At 34.7% G+C, this 16,504-nt stretch overlaps 1 protein-coding gene and 1 non-coding gene across 2 annotated transcripts in view; one reads left to right on the top strand and one right to left on the bottom strand.

Moving 5' to 3' along the window:
* LOC106029128 (uncharacterized) overlaps positions 1-15,080 on the top strand; it is a 39,553-nt gene extending 24,473 nt beyond the window's left edge. The window contains exons 3-5 of the mRNA XM_063249481.1: positions 4,296-4,380; positions 4,498-4,590; positions 12,639-15,080. Coding sequence (XP_063105551.1) covers positions 4,296-4,380; positions 4,498-4,590; positions 12,639-12,808 — 348 coding nt within the window. The 3' untranslated portion in view covers positions 12,809-15,080. The remainder of the gene's footprint in view (positions 1-4,295; positions 4,381-4,497; positions 4,591-12,638) is intronic.
* Positions 11,753-11,859, bottom strand: LOC111753525 (U6 spliceosomal RNA). The gene has a single exon (XR_002788307.1). It is a non-coding gene; the product is annotated as a U6 spliceosomal RNA (small nuclear RNA).
* Positions 15,081-16,504: the final 1,424 nt, after the last annotated feature.

Here is a 16,504-nt window from a genome sequence, read left to right as displayed (position 1 = left end):
AGCTACATTGTATAAGATAAAAATGATACATGTGTCTAGGGCAGGTATCATAAATAAGCTTGATGGACTGAAAAATGCTCTGGATGATAGATAGGAGTGAGTGAACGTGAAGTCCTAGGGCATAATTGTGTACTGCTGTAGACTTTACACACACTGTACTCTTAGGCTGTGGTAAATTTTTCTCCAGTAATTAACCTTACTTTACAGTAACTGTTTTTTCTTGTCTTTTTGAGACAGTGTCTCATTATGCAGTTCAGGCTGGCCTTGAACTCACTCTGTAGTCCAGACTGGCCTCAAACTTGCAGAAATCCTCCTGCCTCAATCTCCCAAGTGCTGGGATTACAGGCATGTACCACCAAGCCCAGGTACACTAACTTTTTTTATTAGCATGTCTTTACAGTAGGTACTGATTCTGTTAATTGTAGGGAGTTAGTACATGTATATAATACATTTTACTTCATAAATTCTTTGATTTTTAAAAATTGTGTTACACATAATAACAGTTTAAAATGCAAGCACATTGTATAGTTATTTAAAATATTTTATGCCTTTATGTTCTTATTCAGTAGGTTATTTTGTTTTAATAAGATTGGACATTTAATTTTTCCCCACAGTAAGCAAGACGAACATTTTATCGTTATTACTTTTGGTATATCAAAATGAATTCTAAGAATGTGATAAAGTCTGACAGGGAAATAGTATGTAGAAAAAGACTGAATTAACAAACACATTATATTTTTAAGTTTTTTTCTCATAACTATACATTGACATCTAATAGCAGCACTGCATAATTTAAGTTTTTTTCTCCTTTTTCTAAGGGGAATATGGAAAGGCAGTATTATCTTAGGGACAAAATAAGATGATAGTAGGAAATAATAAAAAACTAACATGTATATTAATTTTTTATTTTAAAGAAAAACAAAAACGATACAAAATTTCAAAACAAGATTGTAGGAGAGTAACAATAGCTAATACATTGTGCATTATTATCTTTAAAGTAGTTACACCCATATTTAAAGATATAGGCATGAAAAATTGATCGAACAATATAGGCACAAACCTTTCTTTCCAGTGAACTAATAGCAATTAGTAGTATAATTATCTTAACTATTTTGTATTTTTAAAAAATTTTCCTTTCCTTTCCTTCTTTTTTCCTTTCCCCCATCCCAGTTTCTGCTTCCTTTTGAACAGTTTCTCCCCACTTCACAATATATGTTACACACTTGGGATCGATCCAGTACACGTTTGCCCCCTTTGTCCAAGAGGAGGTAGCTGAGTGTGTTTGTAATTATGGCTGTATCTTCTAATCTATTCCACTGATCTTTAGGTCTACTTTTATTTCAGTACCATGCTGACTTTATGATGGTAACCTTGTAGTGTAATTTCAAATCTGTGATTTGTGACGTCTCCTGCCTTGCCTTTGTTGCCCAGGATTGGGCCCTTGCCCAGGACTGAGTTTGCTATTCTAGGTTTCTTGTATTTCTACATGAATTTTAGGAATATCTGCTCTAGTTTTCTGATATATGTTAATGGTATTTTGATCAGGGTTGCATTAAATCCGAATAACAATTGTGGGAGTGTGGCCATTTTCACTATGTTGGTTCTTTCTATCCATGAGCAAGGAATACCTATTTTCTAAAATCCTCTTTGATCTCCTTTTTCAGAGTACTGTAATTTCAATACTGTACTTCCTTGGTTAGATTGATTCCTAAGTATTTCATTTTTTTTGGATACTATTGTGAAGAGAGTCTTCCCTAATTTTTTTCTGAGTGGGTTTGTTTGTGTATGGGAAGGCTATTGATTTTTGAGTGTTGACTTTGTATCCTGCTATGGTATTGAATTTGGTTATTAACTTTAGGAGCCTTTTGGTGGAATTTTTGGGGTCTGCTATGTAGAGTAAACTCTCATTTGCAATCATGACACTTTAATTTCTTCTTTTCTTATCCTTATTCCATTTATTTCTCTCTCTTGTCCAGTTGCTCTAGCTGTTTTCAGAGCTATACTGGAATAGGAGTGGGGATAATGGACATCCTTCTCTTGTTCCTGATTTTTTCTCTTTTCCTGAGTGAAAACTTTCAGTTTTTAACACCATTTAATATGATGTTAGCTGTTGGTTTGTCATAGATGACTTTTTATCAGATTGAGATAAAGACCATCTACTCTGATTTTCCATAGGGTTTTTGTCATGAATGACTGTAAAGGTTTTTATGCATCTGTTGAGATGATGGTATGATTTTTGGCATTGGCTCTGTTAATATGCTGTATTATGGTTATTGATTTTTGTATGTCCAACCATCCCTGCATTTCTGGGATGAATCCTACTTGGTCATGGTATAGAATCTTCATGATGATTTGTATTTCATTTGTGTATTTATTAAGGATTTTTGTATCTGTGTTCATTAGAGAGACTGGCCTGTATTTCTTCTTTTTTGGATGGGTCTTTCTCTGGTTTTGGCATGAGGATAATACTTGCTTCTAGGATGAGGGAGTATTGCTTCCCTTTCAATTCTATTAAAGTATCTGAGGAGTACTGTCATTAAATCATCTCTAAATTTCTTGTAAAATTTAGTTGTGATTCGATCAGTGCATGCACTTTTCTTTGTTGGTAAGTTTTTAATTACACTTACAATCTTATTAACTTGGCTTATTAATAATTTTTATAGATCTTGGTTCAGCTTTAACAATTTATGTATATCTAGGAATCTGTCCATTTCTTCTGTGTTTTCCATCCAATAACAGTAAAGATTGTCAAAGTAGGTATGGATGATCTTGTTAATTTTCACAAGATCTGTAGTGACTTCACCCTTTTCATTCCTCAGTGCATGAATGTTAGCCTTTATTTTTCTTTTATTGATAAGGTTGGCTAAGGGTTTATCAATTTTATTTATTCTTTCAAAGAACCAACTCTTCAATTCATTAATTCTTTATATTGTTTTCTTGGTCTCCACCACATTCATTTCTGCTCTAATTTTTATAATTTCCTTCTTTGTACATGCTTTTATTTTGTCTTCTTTTCCTAGAAGCTTGAAGTGTAACATTGAGTTGTTTATTTGAATTGTTTGTTGTTCTGTTTTCCTGATGTGAGAATTAACCATTTTAAATTTCCCTGTTAGGACTGCTTTCATTGTGTCCCATAAGTTCTGGTACATTATATCTGCATTCTTGTTTAGTTGTAGATATTGTTTAACTTCTTCCTTTATTTAATCCGTTACCCAGATTAAATAATCTGGTTACTTCATATCTGTTATAGCCCTCCTCAGTTTCTGTTAGTCTCTCTCCTGTTGGTAAAGCAGATCCCTTAACAGCTTCTGCCAGTTTGTTCTTGTTCTTCAAGGTGGTGGCTATGGTACAATGAGACAGGCCTGAGTGGTGACTAAATTTCTGCCTTCATCCTTTTTAATCACCTTCAATTTTATTTCCTTTGCATGGAGTAAAGGAATATTGAAATGAATTACAAATGGGGACAAATTGTCTTTCCACAGAGTGTATGAGAAGACATTTGAACCTCCATAAAATAAAACAAAATGCTTTTCTATCTTGCATTTTAAATACAGTTCCCTTAAATCAGATCTTGGTAAAGTGGAAAGGTATAGACCAGTGGTGGTGAACCTATGGGACATGTGCCATTGTGAGCTGTTTGTATCATTGAAATCCCTGAAAGGTTCGCCATCCCTGATACAGATAATGCATAGTCTCCCAGTGAGGTAAAATATATATTTTATACATATATCTTCTCACATTTATTCTTCACTCAAAAACTTCTTTTAGGTCTTGTTTTCTTTGCTTTTTCAAATAAATATCAGAAGAAGCTTGCATATCTTTACGAAAAAGTCCTGCTTGTCTTTGGTATTGCATTAAATCTATAGTAGTTCAATTTAGAAAGTGTTTATTTCTTTGTTTTTTCAATTAGAGAACACAAAATATTACATTATTTAGGACATTGTTGAGTTCTTTTGCCAGTATTTTGTAGTTTTCAGCATACATATCTTGTATCTGTTTTTTTAAAAATTAATGTCTAGTGATGCTACAAATTGCTTTTATTTAGGTATTTTAAAAAATCATTTATTTATTTTGGTACCAGGAATCGAACTCATGACCTTGTGCTAGTCAGGCAGGTGCCTATGCCATTGAGCTATATCCCCAGCTTGTATATTTTTTGTTAGATTTAGAATAAAGTAGTTAATCATTTGAAGTATTGTAATTTGTATTTCTGTACTTAAAAACGAGAATTACTGACAACTCCAAACATTAGTGTATATATGGAACAACTGGAATTTGTATGTTTTTAATGGCAGGCATTGAAAAATGGCACAGCCACTGGAAAACTGATAGATTCTTACCAAGTTAAGCATAACATAAGACAAAGATATTTCACTCCTGGTAAGTGCTTTAAGAAATGAAAATGCATATCCACACAAAAATCTATACATAAATATTTACCACACCTCTTTTCTTTAATTGTCCATGACTGGAAGTAACACAAATATCCTTCTACAGGTGAATTAGACAAACTGAATGTGATGCATTCATACTATGGAACACTACTCAGCAGTAAAAGAGACACGTTCTTGGTACATACATACAACTTGGGTGAGTCTCACGGCATGGTGGGGATAAGAAGTCCATCTCAGAACTGTGTTGTTCCGTTTATGACACTCTTGAAAAGAATAGACTAGTAACTGTTAGGAATTATGGCAGGGGAGGAGTTGATTATAAAGGGATATTTTTGAGGGGTTGTTTTGTATCCCAAGTATAACAATGGATACATGGAGCTAAACATATGTTAAGATTCCCAGAATAGTACACAAACAGAAAAAGTGAATTTTCCTGAAAATAAAAAATCTAAATGATATAATAGTAATGTTTAATAATAATGTTCCTTCCCTTCAAAAAACTAGATGAAATGGAGGAGGTTGGAGCCAAATTATTCTTTCTCATCAGAATTATCAACTATTTGTCAGTGCTTTGTTTTATCCAGCCAAAAGAATCACTGAATGGGTCTCAGAGAATTCTCCCATAGACACATAGTTCAAAAAGATAGCCTTATATCTTAAAAAATAAATGGCAATCATTGAGCTATTATTTGGTATTCTTCTATATATCATATACAATTGAGACCACGAACTAAGGCTGCCACATGAATTAAAAAGCCATCATTGCAATTCATCAAAAAGTTAATTAACTCATTTAATAATGAACAGTTTAATTAATGAACACATGATAAGTATTCCATATAATCAGTGTTCCATCAACTTCAATCTGTAACTAAGTTTCACTGACATTAATTAAATTTTGAAAGACCTTCTCTTTGGAAAGTTCCATTTGTCTATATTGTATCAAAATAAGAAATGAACTCCAAATGAAACAATTTGGAACTGAATCTCCCTATATTGTAGTATTTACTATATTTCTCTATAATTACTGAAGCACTGATTTTGTTTTATTTATTGTGTTTGTCAAGATGTTTTCTGTTGATCGCATGAACCTAAAAATACATTTCTCTTTGCCTTACATTATTCAGAATGAACTAAATTTAGTGCTGGAAATAGGAGTCAGATTCAGAAGGACTTTCTGTCACACAATAGTGGCATGACTCCTTAGTCTGTTTTCCAGTATTACATTTTGCAAATGAAATATTGAATGTGATTCCCTACGTGTATTTCCTCTCTGAGTACAGGAATATACAAGGTGAATTACAGTAAATATAATACCAGCTACTATTGGTGTAGTAGGCTACTTACTTATGTCATCTCACTGAATTTTCACAGTGGAATTATGAAATAAATATGAATAGAAACATTAACTACCAGGAACTTGAAATTCTTCAGTTAAACTCAGCTCTCACACCCTTGACCCTCCAAGCAAGTTCTCTTGCCAACAGACAGCTACCTTTGCGTGCTGGCTGCTTACCTCATTGACGGATCAGCTGTTGAGTCTCAGTCCCCTAGCTTTACCCTTAGTGGCAGGAACTGTCATTATCCTGGGACTTTTTGATGGTCACATAAATGATTTCTCTAAAATCTTACTGTTACTTGGATTCAACACAGATCATTTTATTTTTGCTCCGGTTCAGTTGCTCATTTATTGGACCAGACTTGGTGATCTGAGACTTTGATCCGTTCCTTTGATCTGCTTGATCTCTCTCTCTCTTCCCTTTTGTGCTTTGTGTCAGCTCCGTCTCTCCCCCTCTTCTGCCTTGCTGCCTCTCTTTTTCCCTGTCTTGTCCAGCTTGAAACTCACATTCCCTTGAAATTCCTAATACCAACCTCACCTTTCGTATCTTGAAGTCTTTCTTGATGTGTCTGTTTCTTCCTTGGACTCAAGGCCATTAATCCCGTCCAGTTCTGACCCATTGCTTTCTTTCCATTCTTCATTGTTACTTTCCTACTGTCCAGGGATTCTCCCTTTATCTTTCCATACCACTAAGCACTTTCAGAAGAGTCAGGAGTGATCAGCTTCCAAATCTATCATTGAGGACAGTTTTCAGTCAGCAGTGTTTTATTCTGTGTCCTGTCCTTTGCTCGGTTTACCCCAAGTTCTACAACTCTTGGTCTGTAAAAGAAAGCAAAGGAACCCATTATTGTGTGTATGCCATTTTTTCCTGGCTTACAATTAGTTTGTTTACTGTGCTTATGGTATTAATATGTATTTAGTTTAATATATTAATCATGTCTATTATAAATTCAAGATTTTTAAAAAGCCTTTGCTACTACAAAATTATATTTATGCATACAATGAACCTACAGACATATCTATGTATAATCTTACATGTTTTCTACATATAATTTTATTACAAGTAATAATATATGATTCATCTTAAAATTACTTTTTGTAATGTTTATTCTTTCAAAATAGCTAACCCAATCTTTTGGAATTTAATTCCATCTTTCCATTTCTATCATTTACTCCACGTCTATCATTTACTCATATTTATATATTTTCAATCATATTTTCAAATTTATACTTTTGTTCTCATTAGTCTATTTATAAACCTGTACAAAACTGATTTAATTCCTGTAGAGTAACAAAAGTTATCATGTAGTAGACAAACCCGTTTTATGGCACTATGCTTTTGATAGATAAATAATGGCTTTAGAAAAAAATCTTTCTGTCTTTCTCTGGGTTTTTGAAACAGGGACTTACTATGTACTTCCAGGCTGGTCTGAGCTCATTATGTAGCCCAGGATAACCTTGAACTCATGATGATCCTCCTGCCTCAGCCTCCCAAGTACTGGGATTACAGGTGTATGTCACCATGCCCAGTTTATATCTCTTTTTCTTGATCTATAAAAATGTTTTATATTTCTTTGACTTCCCATGAAGATGCAATATATCATAAGAAACTTCTTCCTTCTTGTACCTCAGTTCCTATTTTTCAAAATTTGATGGATAAATTCATTTTTATCTCATAGAAGAAGAATATGTTACATAGCGTGTTAACTATTATTATTAAGATATGTAAGTTAGTATTCCTGACCTTCCCTGTATTGCTTTTTTCACTTTTTCATCTGCACTTTTCCCTACTTTGGCAGACACAAAACTCTTGGTAGGGTTTATAGTCTCTTTTGTAACAGTAATTACATAAATTGCATATTTTGTCCATTGTTTGAATCCGAAATTAAAAATAAAAATACATCATACTCCATTATTGTGATTGTATTAGCACTGTTAGCACTGTTCTTTAGCCTATGATTATAATGTTTTTATTTCTTTTTTTTCTTTTTTTCTTTCTTCCTTCCTTCCTTCCTTCCTTCATCCTCTATGCCTTCATCAAGTCACTGAATCATCCATCTTCTGCATACACACTTCATCCATGGTAAGGGATTATTGAACACGTGTGTCCAGAACCATATGACTTACTGCTTCTGGTCCAGATACTTTCTGGGCTGGAAACCAAGCTGTCATCTCTGCTTTCTACACTGTTCCTGGATTGCTGTTCGTGTTCTTGGATCTCAAAACTGTACCTTTTTTGGATTTTACTGTTTGTGCTGAAGAGCATCTTTAATTAGTTTAGGGGGAGCATATGAAATAAATCTTTGCAATTTTCACATGTCTGAAAGTGGCTTTATTCTGTCCTCTCTATTGAAATCTGTATTGGGTGGTAGCCAAGTAATAATCTACATTGATAGGCTTATGATTATTTCTTTCTCAGAAAGTTGAAGGTGTGAAATCTAGGGATTCTATCAAGAAATCGTACCTTTTTTTTTTTTTAGGAATATTTTTCCCCTTCTAGAATCTTCTAGGTTATTCTCATTCCCAAGATGTTTTGAAAATTTCTTGAGAATTTCCACTTGGATCTTTCCTTTGTCAGTGGTCATGGATAAGAAATCACCATCAAAAATATTGAACTGAATTATGCCATCAAGAAGAAGAAATCTTGGGATGCTAAAAGCCTGTGTATGGTACAGCATTCAATACTAGGTTATGCTATGTGTATCATTTCTCTAATTGTTTCATATGCTTAATGTTCTGATTTTCATCAAGAACAAAAATTCTTTTTTTAAAAAAATTTTATTTAAAGAGAAAAAGAAAAAAAAACAGAAAAAGGGTACAAGTAATACAGAATTTCAAAAAAAATAAACAGGAAGAAATCACTAGTTAATAGATTACATATTGTCATCTTAGAAATAGTTGTTCAAGTTACAAAATTAAAGCATATAAAGTGGACATTCAAACAGTGAGACTGCAAACAGTTGTGTTCAATGATCCAACAAAAACTCAGTAATATGGTTATCTATCTTATATGCTTAAATATACAGGCAGTTATATCCTTTATAACACTTTCTTTTCCTCTCTTTTTTACAATAACAATTACACATTTTGGGTTTTATTACTCCCACAGTTCTTATTACTTTTTTTTGAAGAGAATAAAACCAAATGTGACAAAACAAAACCGAGTCAGTCAAATCAAAAGGATAGACATAGTACATGATATAAAAACAGAATGCAAGGTGATCAACAATGGTTACCATAATGCCTCTTGCTATCTTAAAAAGAATTGCCAATATCATCAGTTATAATAAAATTGAACAAAACAGTACAGAACAAAACCAATAAAACCGAAGCATTGGAGACATTACAGGACTTCAAAAGAAGATAATAGTCAAACAAGAATGGGCATCATAGTGAATCTTAATTGCTTTCAAAGTAGTTGCCCATACCCTCAAACTTGATTACTATCAAGCAAAACAGAATATAGTAAAATCAGTCAAAACAAGATGGTGAGAGCAATACAGGGGCTTCAAGTTAATAGGAAATCAAAATGGTTACTATAATATATCCTATTTTTAAATTTATTTTACCTTAATTAAAAAAACAAAAATAAATAAATAAAGAAGATTGAGATAAAAGAGGACATAACACAACAGCACAGGTCAGAACAGAACAATTTAAGCAACATAGTGTTTCACCACAAGATAATCTGACATAATGGTAGTTACCATAGTGTCTCTTTCCTTAAAATATTTGAGTATAACTTCATATACTATAGTATCAAACATATCAAGACAATCTAAAACCATTCAAAACAATGAAAGTATTACAGGGTATTTAGAACCAACTAACAGAAAATGAACAATGGTTTTATATTATCTCCTTGTCTATAAAAGTTTTTTTATACTATCACATATAATAAAATCCAATAAGATACAACATGATAAGACTGATGGAGACAGAAGAACAAAAGCTTGATGGAACTTCAAAACAAGATGATATTAAATCAGCACTAGCTATTATGACGTCTTGTTTTCTTCAAAATAGCTGTTCATACCATCACAGACAATAAAATCAAACAACCCAGAATAAAATCATTCCAATTAATGACTGAAAACATTATAAGGCTTCAAAGCAATTTAATGGGGAATCATGATTACCACATACTTTTATGTATTGTTATCATTTCTTACACTAGGGAAACTATTCAGTATTTATACATGTGAATTTGATTTATTTCATTTATGGTTTCAAGCTGTGCCCAATTATTTATAAATATCTCAATGTGATCATTCTTTAGAGCTGAGTAGATTCCAAGATCTGGCTTTCAGAAATTGTGCTGCTATAAACATAGGTGCACATATATCACTGTGGTATGATGCTTTCGGTTCTTCTGGGAATATGCCTAGAAGTGGAATAGCTGGAACAAACGGGACTTCTAATCCCAGTTTTTTGAGACATCTCCAGACTGACCTCCACAAAGGTTGTACCAGTCTACACTCCCACCAACAGTGCAGGAGGATTCCTTCATCCCCACAGCCTCTCCAGCACTTGTTGTTGTTGATTTTCTTGATCCTGGCCATTCTTTCAGGAGTGAGATGGTATCTCAGTGTGGTTTTAATTTGCATTTCTCTAATGACTAATGATGATGAACATTTTTTCATGTATTTTTTTGCCATTTGTATTTCTTCATCTGAGAAATGTGTACTCATCTCAGATGCCCATTTTTGGATTGGATCTTTGAATTTTGGGGGTCTGATTTTTTAAAATTCTTTATATGTTTTAGACAGAAGTCCTTTGTCTGAGGGACAGTTCACTAAGATTTTTTTCCCAGTTTGTGGGTTTTCTTTTCATTATGCCGGAGATTTCTTTTGACATGCAGAAACTTTTAATAAGATGTGATCCCAGTTATTGATTCTAGGAAGTATATCTCGTGTGGTTTGAGTCCTGTTCACGAATCCTCTACCTACCCCTATGTCTTTAAGGTTTTTACCCAATTTGTCTTATTGGGCAGAACAGAAGTTCTTTTAGGCCATGAAAGCTTTTGGCTTTCTGGTGCAGGGTATAAACCCTCTTTCAAGAATAATGTTTTTCAGTTTTTAAAACAAAATATGTAGAGCTATAAATGAAACAGGTGAACTAAAATGTCATTACCAATATGTCAAAAAATAGAACTATAGTATTTTGCTTCATTGTGAACACTTTAAATAAAAAAATCAAGTGAGAGTTTTTATAGCTACTATAATTTCATAGTATATTATTGGTGAGTATAAATGATGACATTGAGATATTTAGGACAACTGAATATGCTATGAAAATCCTCACTTTTTATTAGTTAAAAAAAAATCAACAGTGCTGCCCAAACTGTAGCTTGCAGATTAGGGGAAAAGAAAATATAGTTTCTCCCTTTAAGGTTCACAGACCTCTTGGACTCCACCCAGGGATTGCCATCTACAAATCCCTTAGGGTAGAAGCTCTTCAAGGTGTTCAGACTCCATGTTGCAAAGATGGGGGAAACAGAGTTCCCCACTCTTCGTGCTCGGTCCTGTATGATTTTGACACACCCTCAGTGAGAGGCTGTGTCTGTTTCTCCACTCCCTTGAAATGTATGACTTCTCTGCAAATGTATTGAGGCCAAAACACCTTTTAAGGAACTTACAATGAACTGTCAATACTGTTCAGTTATTACTATAGGAGTAGGAAGTGACTTTATTGCACAAGAATAAGGAGAATTGTGGTAACTTTTGGGGGTTTCAGCATAAAACTTTTGACAGGTGGGGCTAAGCAAAGACAAAATTCTTTAACAAACACTTGATAAATTTACCAGCATATTAGATTGTTAGCCTGGATAACTTAACCCCTAAATGTCGCTCATTAAAAATAAGAAAGTATTATATTTTGTTTTCACATTCTATTAAACCTACATAAGAGAAGCCAAGCTTGAAGTTATGTTTGTGTAATTATGGCTGTTCAAATTTATTATATATTTATTTCCATAGCCTCAGTTTCCCTGCCAGTGAAGATTAGGAGATGGGAGGCAAAAATGAATTTTTGCTTCATGAATTTTCACGTCTTCCTTGTGCAGGGGCCGTCATGACCTTCTCTGTATTGTTCCAGTTGTAGTATATGTGCTGCCATAGTGAGCACGTAGCAGCTCAGCTTTCTGTGCATGCAGAGCTGCTTCTCAAGTCCTCTAGTTATCTGTGACTTTGAAATGGCCAAATAAGAATCTCATTGTTGTAAATAAAGTATTAAAAATATCATTTTCAGTAAGAGATGTCGCACTTGAGACTATCCAAATTATTTCATCTGGGTGGGACTGATGGTTTTAGCAGCCATTTTCTTTCAGGGCATTAACATTCCATCAATAAGAAATACTTTGCATAAGAAATAAAATAAGGATAAGATGTGATCATCTAACTGTGAGAATCTCCCGAAGAACTTCTTTTCACAGGGAGGCACGGTGGGTTAGTGGTTTAAAAACACAGGTCTTGGAAGAAGAAAACGTGGTTTCAGATCCTGTGCCTGTTTTCTTCCCACTAGTGACTGGAGGTGAATTAATTAGTCCTCGTCTTCACGTATGTAAAACGCAAATGATGTCACTATTAGTACTTGCTTCACAGGACTAGCACGTACAAAATGCTATCTAATATCTGTTAAATGAACAAAATATGCCAGATTTATCTGTGCACCACAGGAATTTTTCATTAATTGGCTTAATGACTTGTGTTTGTTCCAAGTTCATAAATTCTTATCCATGTGGGTGTTTTTCACATTTTAATAGAGCAAAACTTAGAAATTATATTTCTGCAAAATTCATAAGTTATGAAAATAATAACTTCCTGACACTATATGTCTTTGCTTTAGAACATCATTGCACTAAAAGCATTATGTGCTCATAGCTCATCTCCTTCTGTCTCTGCCAGTCTTTCAGAGGACCAGTGGAAGTGATTTTATGCAGGGTAAATGCCCTGAAGTGAATGAGCCATCAGGAGGACAGGAAGAGAATCTGCGTAAGTGGAAGAAATGTGTTGAACAAAGTGACTGTGAGGAAAGGGCCTTCATTGTCATTCTGAAAACCTGCTTTCCACTCTGACTTCTGGGGCATGGCTGGATCTTGCTTGAAATCTCCAGCGACTGCAGTGTACCTGTTCAGCAGCAGCCCATGTAATGTTGGTGACATCGCTGTGTCAGTGTCTTCGAGATCAATACAGCCAGGAGTGGAAGCTGACTTCTATAACTATAAAAACAAGTTGAGAGATAGCAAGAGGCTGTCAGGAAGATAGCTATTACCAACATTATTATTGTTGTTGTTATTGTTATTTTGTCTTTTTTAAGACAGGGTTTCGCTATGCAGTTCAGGCAGACCTTGAACTCACTTTATAGCTCAAGCTGCCCTTGAACTCACAGCAATCCTCCTTCAGCCTCCCAAGGGCTGTGATTACAATGTGTGCCACCACATCTAGCTGTTTTCAGCGTTATTATATTTGAAATTATTCCTGTTAACAAGAAAACAAGTGTTTGTACAAATTCTGTCTGCAATATCCACCATTACATTAAATTGGTAAAAATTTAAACTGGCTCTACTGCAGACTCTGTCTTCATATATTAATGTTTTATTTTTTGAGCATCGTTTTACAGTGGACCTTATGCTGAAATCTAGTGTTTTTGTTTTTTGAGAACATGGAGAATGTTACATTCTTACAGAAACAAATCCTCAAAGGAACAGTTTTAACAAGATCTCCAGAGTGCTTCCATTCTCCACAGCATGGACCTTCCGTCATTTTAATGACAATTGTCACTTCGAAATGCGGAATAAGATTCAAAAGCAAACATACACTTTTAAGAGTATACAGAGAGTTAATGAAAAACAACATCTAATCTTTTAACAATAAATCTCTAAACAATAGGAGGATAAATTCCTGCCTTTCCTCATTTAATGCTGTACTTGACACATAATTATAAAATGTTTACTATGGGTCAGGTACTATTCCTAACACTTTACATATAATAACCCATTTATTTCTCATAACAGAATTCAGAAGTAGGTATTATTATTATCATGCATATTTTACAGATAAAGAAACTTGGGAATAGAGAAGTTAAATATCTTGTTAAGCCTAGGAGGTTGCTGAACTGGATTTTGAAGATTTCATACAATTTGACTCTAGTATGTTATTTTCTTCTATTTTTCATGTATGAGTGCCTTAGATGGCTTTCTGTTGCTATAACAAAGTACCTGAGATAGAGTATCTATAAAGAAGAGAATTAAAGGGCTTACAATTCTGGAAGCCAAAGAGTATTGGGTCATTATCTGCTCAACTTCTGGTAAGGGCCTCCTGGTGGAGGGTAGCAGGTACCTGTGTGTGCGAGCGCGTGTAGGGGAGAGGTAGAGGAGAGGAGGAGAAAGAGAAGGACGAGGAGAGAAAGGAAGAGAGACAAAAGGTATTAGGCTTACTTTATAATAACTCACTATCATGGTAATCAGTCCAGTCCCACAAGAGTGAGAGTTTATTCCCAAGAGAAAAACATTAATTCCTGGGGAACCAAGAAAACAGGTCTCAACATGACTATCCATGGGGGAAAATCACATTCAAATCATAGCAATGAAAATGGCTAATGATGGAAGCAAAGAGCTAATGATGTTGAGTACAGTCCTCCGTCAGTCACTTCACTAAGAACAGTTACTTTTAACACGGAAGTACTCAGCAAAAATTTTCCTTCAAATTTTAAAATTTAATTAAATTATAGATGGATCAGATTATATATATACATATATATATACACACACACATATATAATATATGTATCTGCTAAAGAGGCAGGCAGAGCAAAAATACATTTTTAAAGACAGAGGGATATTTGGGCAAGGTAGCAAGGTGTAATCCCAGCACTTGGGAGGTCAAAGCAGAAAGGTTGCCATGAGTTTGAGGCCAGCCTATACTACATATGGAGTTCAAGACCAGCCTGGCCTAGACTACATAGTGAGATCCTGTTTCAGAAAACTAAGCAAACAAAAATAAAAACACACCAACGGACTGAAGTATGCATGTGCTAGTTTTATCCCCCCTTCATTTCATTTATTTTAAGTATGATTTGCTTTACCCAGCTTTTATAAGACAAACAGAAATGGGAATAAATGACAGCGACACTTTGGAAAATAGGACAACAAAAGTTCACACATTGAAGTTTGACTTTACATTTTCTGTGATGTGCTAAAGTTATTACTTGCCATAGTTTTTTTAGGGAAGTTATTTTTTAAGATATTTGATTATGTTGTAAGTTTATTTTCCTATACTTGGCTCAGAAAGTATAGTAAGGTATTTCTATTCACTGAATAATAAAGTTAGTTGTTTGAGAAACCAGTACTTGTGGGTGGTTGATCTCCTTTTTCCTCCTCCGCTCACTTTCTTCTTCTCCTTCTCCTTTTCACAATACAGGGACTGAATCCAGGGTCTCTGTGCTAAGTTACATCTGCAGCCTGTTTTTAGATTTTTTTTCCTTTGGAGATAGGCTCTTACTAAATTGCTAACTTGCCCAGTCTGGGCTTGAACTTGTGATTCTCTTGCCTCAGCCTCCCAGATGCTGGGATTACGGGTGTGTGCCAACATGCCTGATACTCTTGAAAAGTCATTGCTCTTTATTCTCAAACCATTTTACCAGATCTTGATTATTTTCTTCAGATAAGACTTACTAAAACTTCATTTTAGGATTTGAACTCTTTCTAACTTCTGATTCTAAATAAACAAAACTCCTGACATCCATATAATTAAGGTAGTTCTGTACCTTATGTTATATCATGTCACATTATGTTATATCATGTCACATTATATTATGTCATGTCACAGAATCTTGATGAAGAGGACAAGCCCACAATCTTCACTTACCCCAGGGTTTATTCATAGTTCACAGCAGGATTTCTCAAGGCAGGACTTGGGGCCATCTGCAGCAAAGTCACCTGCGATACCTGTTAGCAAGATGGATCCCTGCACCCACCATAGGCTCACTGATTGAAAAGCTCTGGGATCAGGGAATTGTAAGGGCATCCCAGGAGATGCATATCCTGTGTACTCAAATCTGAGAAGTGCTGGCTTAGTTATATAACTTCTGTCCCTGCCAAAATAGCTGTTGGGAGGGTGTTAGACTAAAGTTATATAAATTCTAGTCTTTGTAACCAAAATACTTAAAGTAGGGTTTCCCTATAGCTTCATTAATTATTTTCTTTAGTGGCAACTGGAGACTGAACTTCGGGCCTTAAACATGCTAGGTAAGTGTTCTACCACTGAGCTCTATCTCAGACCTTTTTAAAAATTTTATTTTGAGCCCAGGCTGGTCTTGAACTCATGCTTCTCCTGCCTCAGCTTCCCAAGTAGCTGGGATTATAGGTGTGCAGCATCACTTGTGGCTAAGAAACCTCTAGTTTTAAGCAGACCAATACTGGTATGGTTAACACCAACAGTAATAGTAGTTAGGTCAGTCAACAGGTGATCACACAGTGGAGAGTTGACTCTGCCAAATTTGTGTTCTTGAACAAAAGCAAGAAATTAGTTTTAGGAATATGGTGCAAAATGAACTGAAAAAGCAGTGTGGGCAGCACCATGTGGCTTATAACCAGAAATGTGGGTCTGGGGTGTGGCTCATTAGTGGAGTGCTTGCCTACCATGTGCAAGACCGTAGTTTGTGGTCTTCCATATCACTAAGGAAAAAACTTAATTTGCTCCCCTAAAACCAGAAATTCAGTGTTGAGGGGAAAACTTGGTAGTAATTGTAGAGAAGAAGGACCAAGTCCCTG

This window comes from Cavia porcellus, unplaced genomic scaffold (genome assembly GCF_034190915.1).
Source record: "Cavia porcellus strain 051 isolate PalLab524CR breed Dunkin Hartley unplaced genomic scaffold, mCavPor4.1 scaffold_5, whole genome shotgun sequence".
Classification (NCBI taxonomy): Eukaryota; Metazoa; Chordata; class Mammalia; order Rodentia; family Caviidae; genus Cavia; species Cavia porcellus.
The sequence above is the reverse complement of the archived record's forward strand: the minus strand, read 5'-3'. Positions and strand labels throughout refer to the sequence as shown.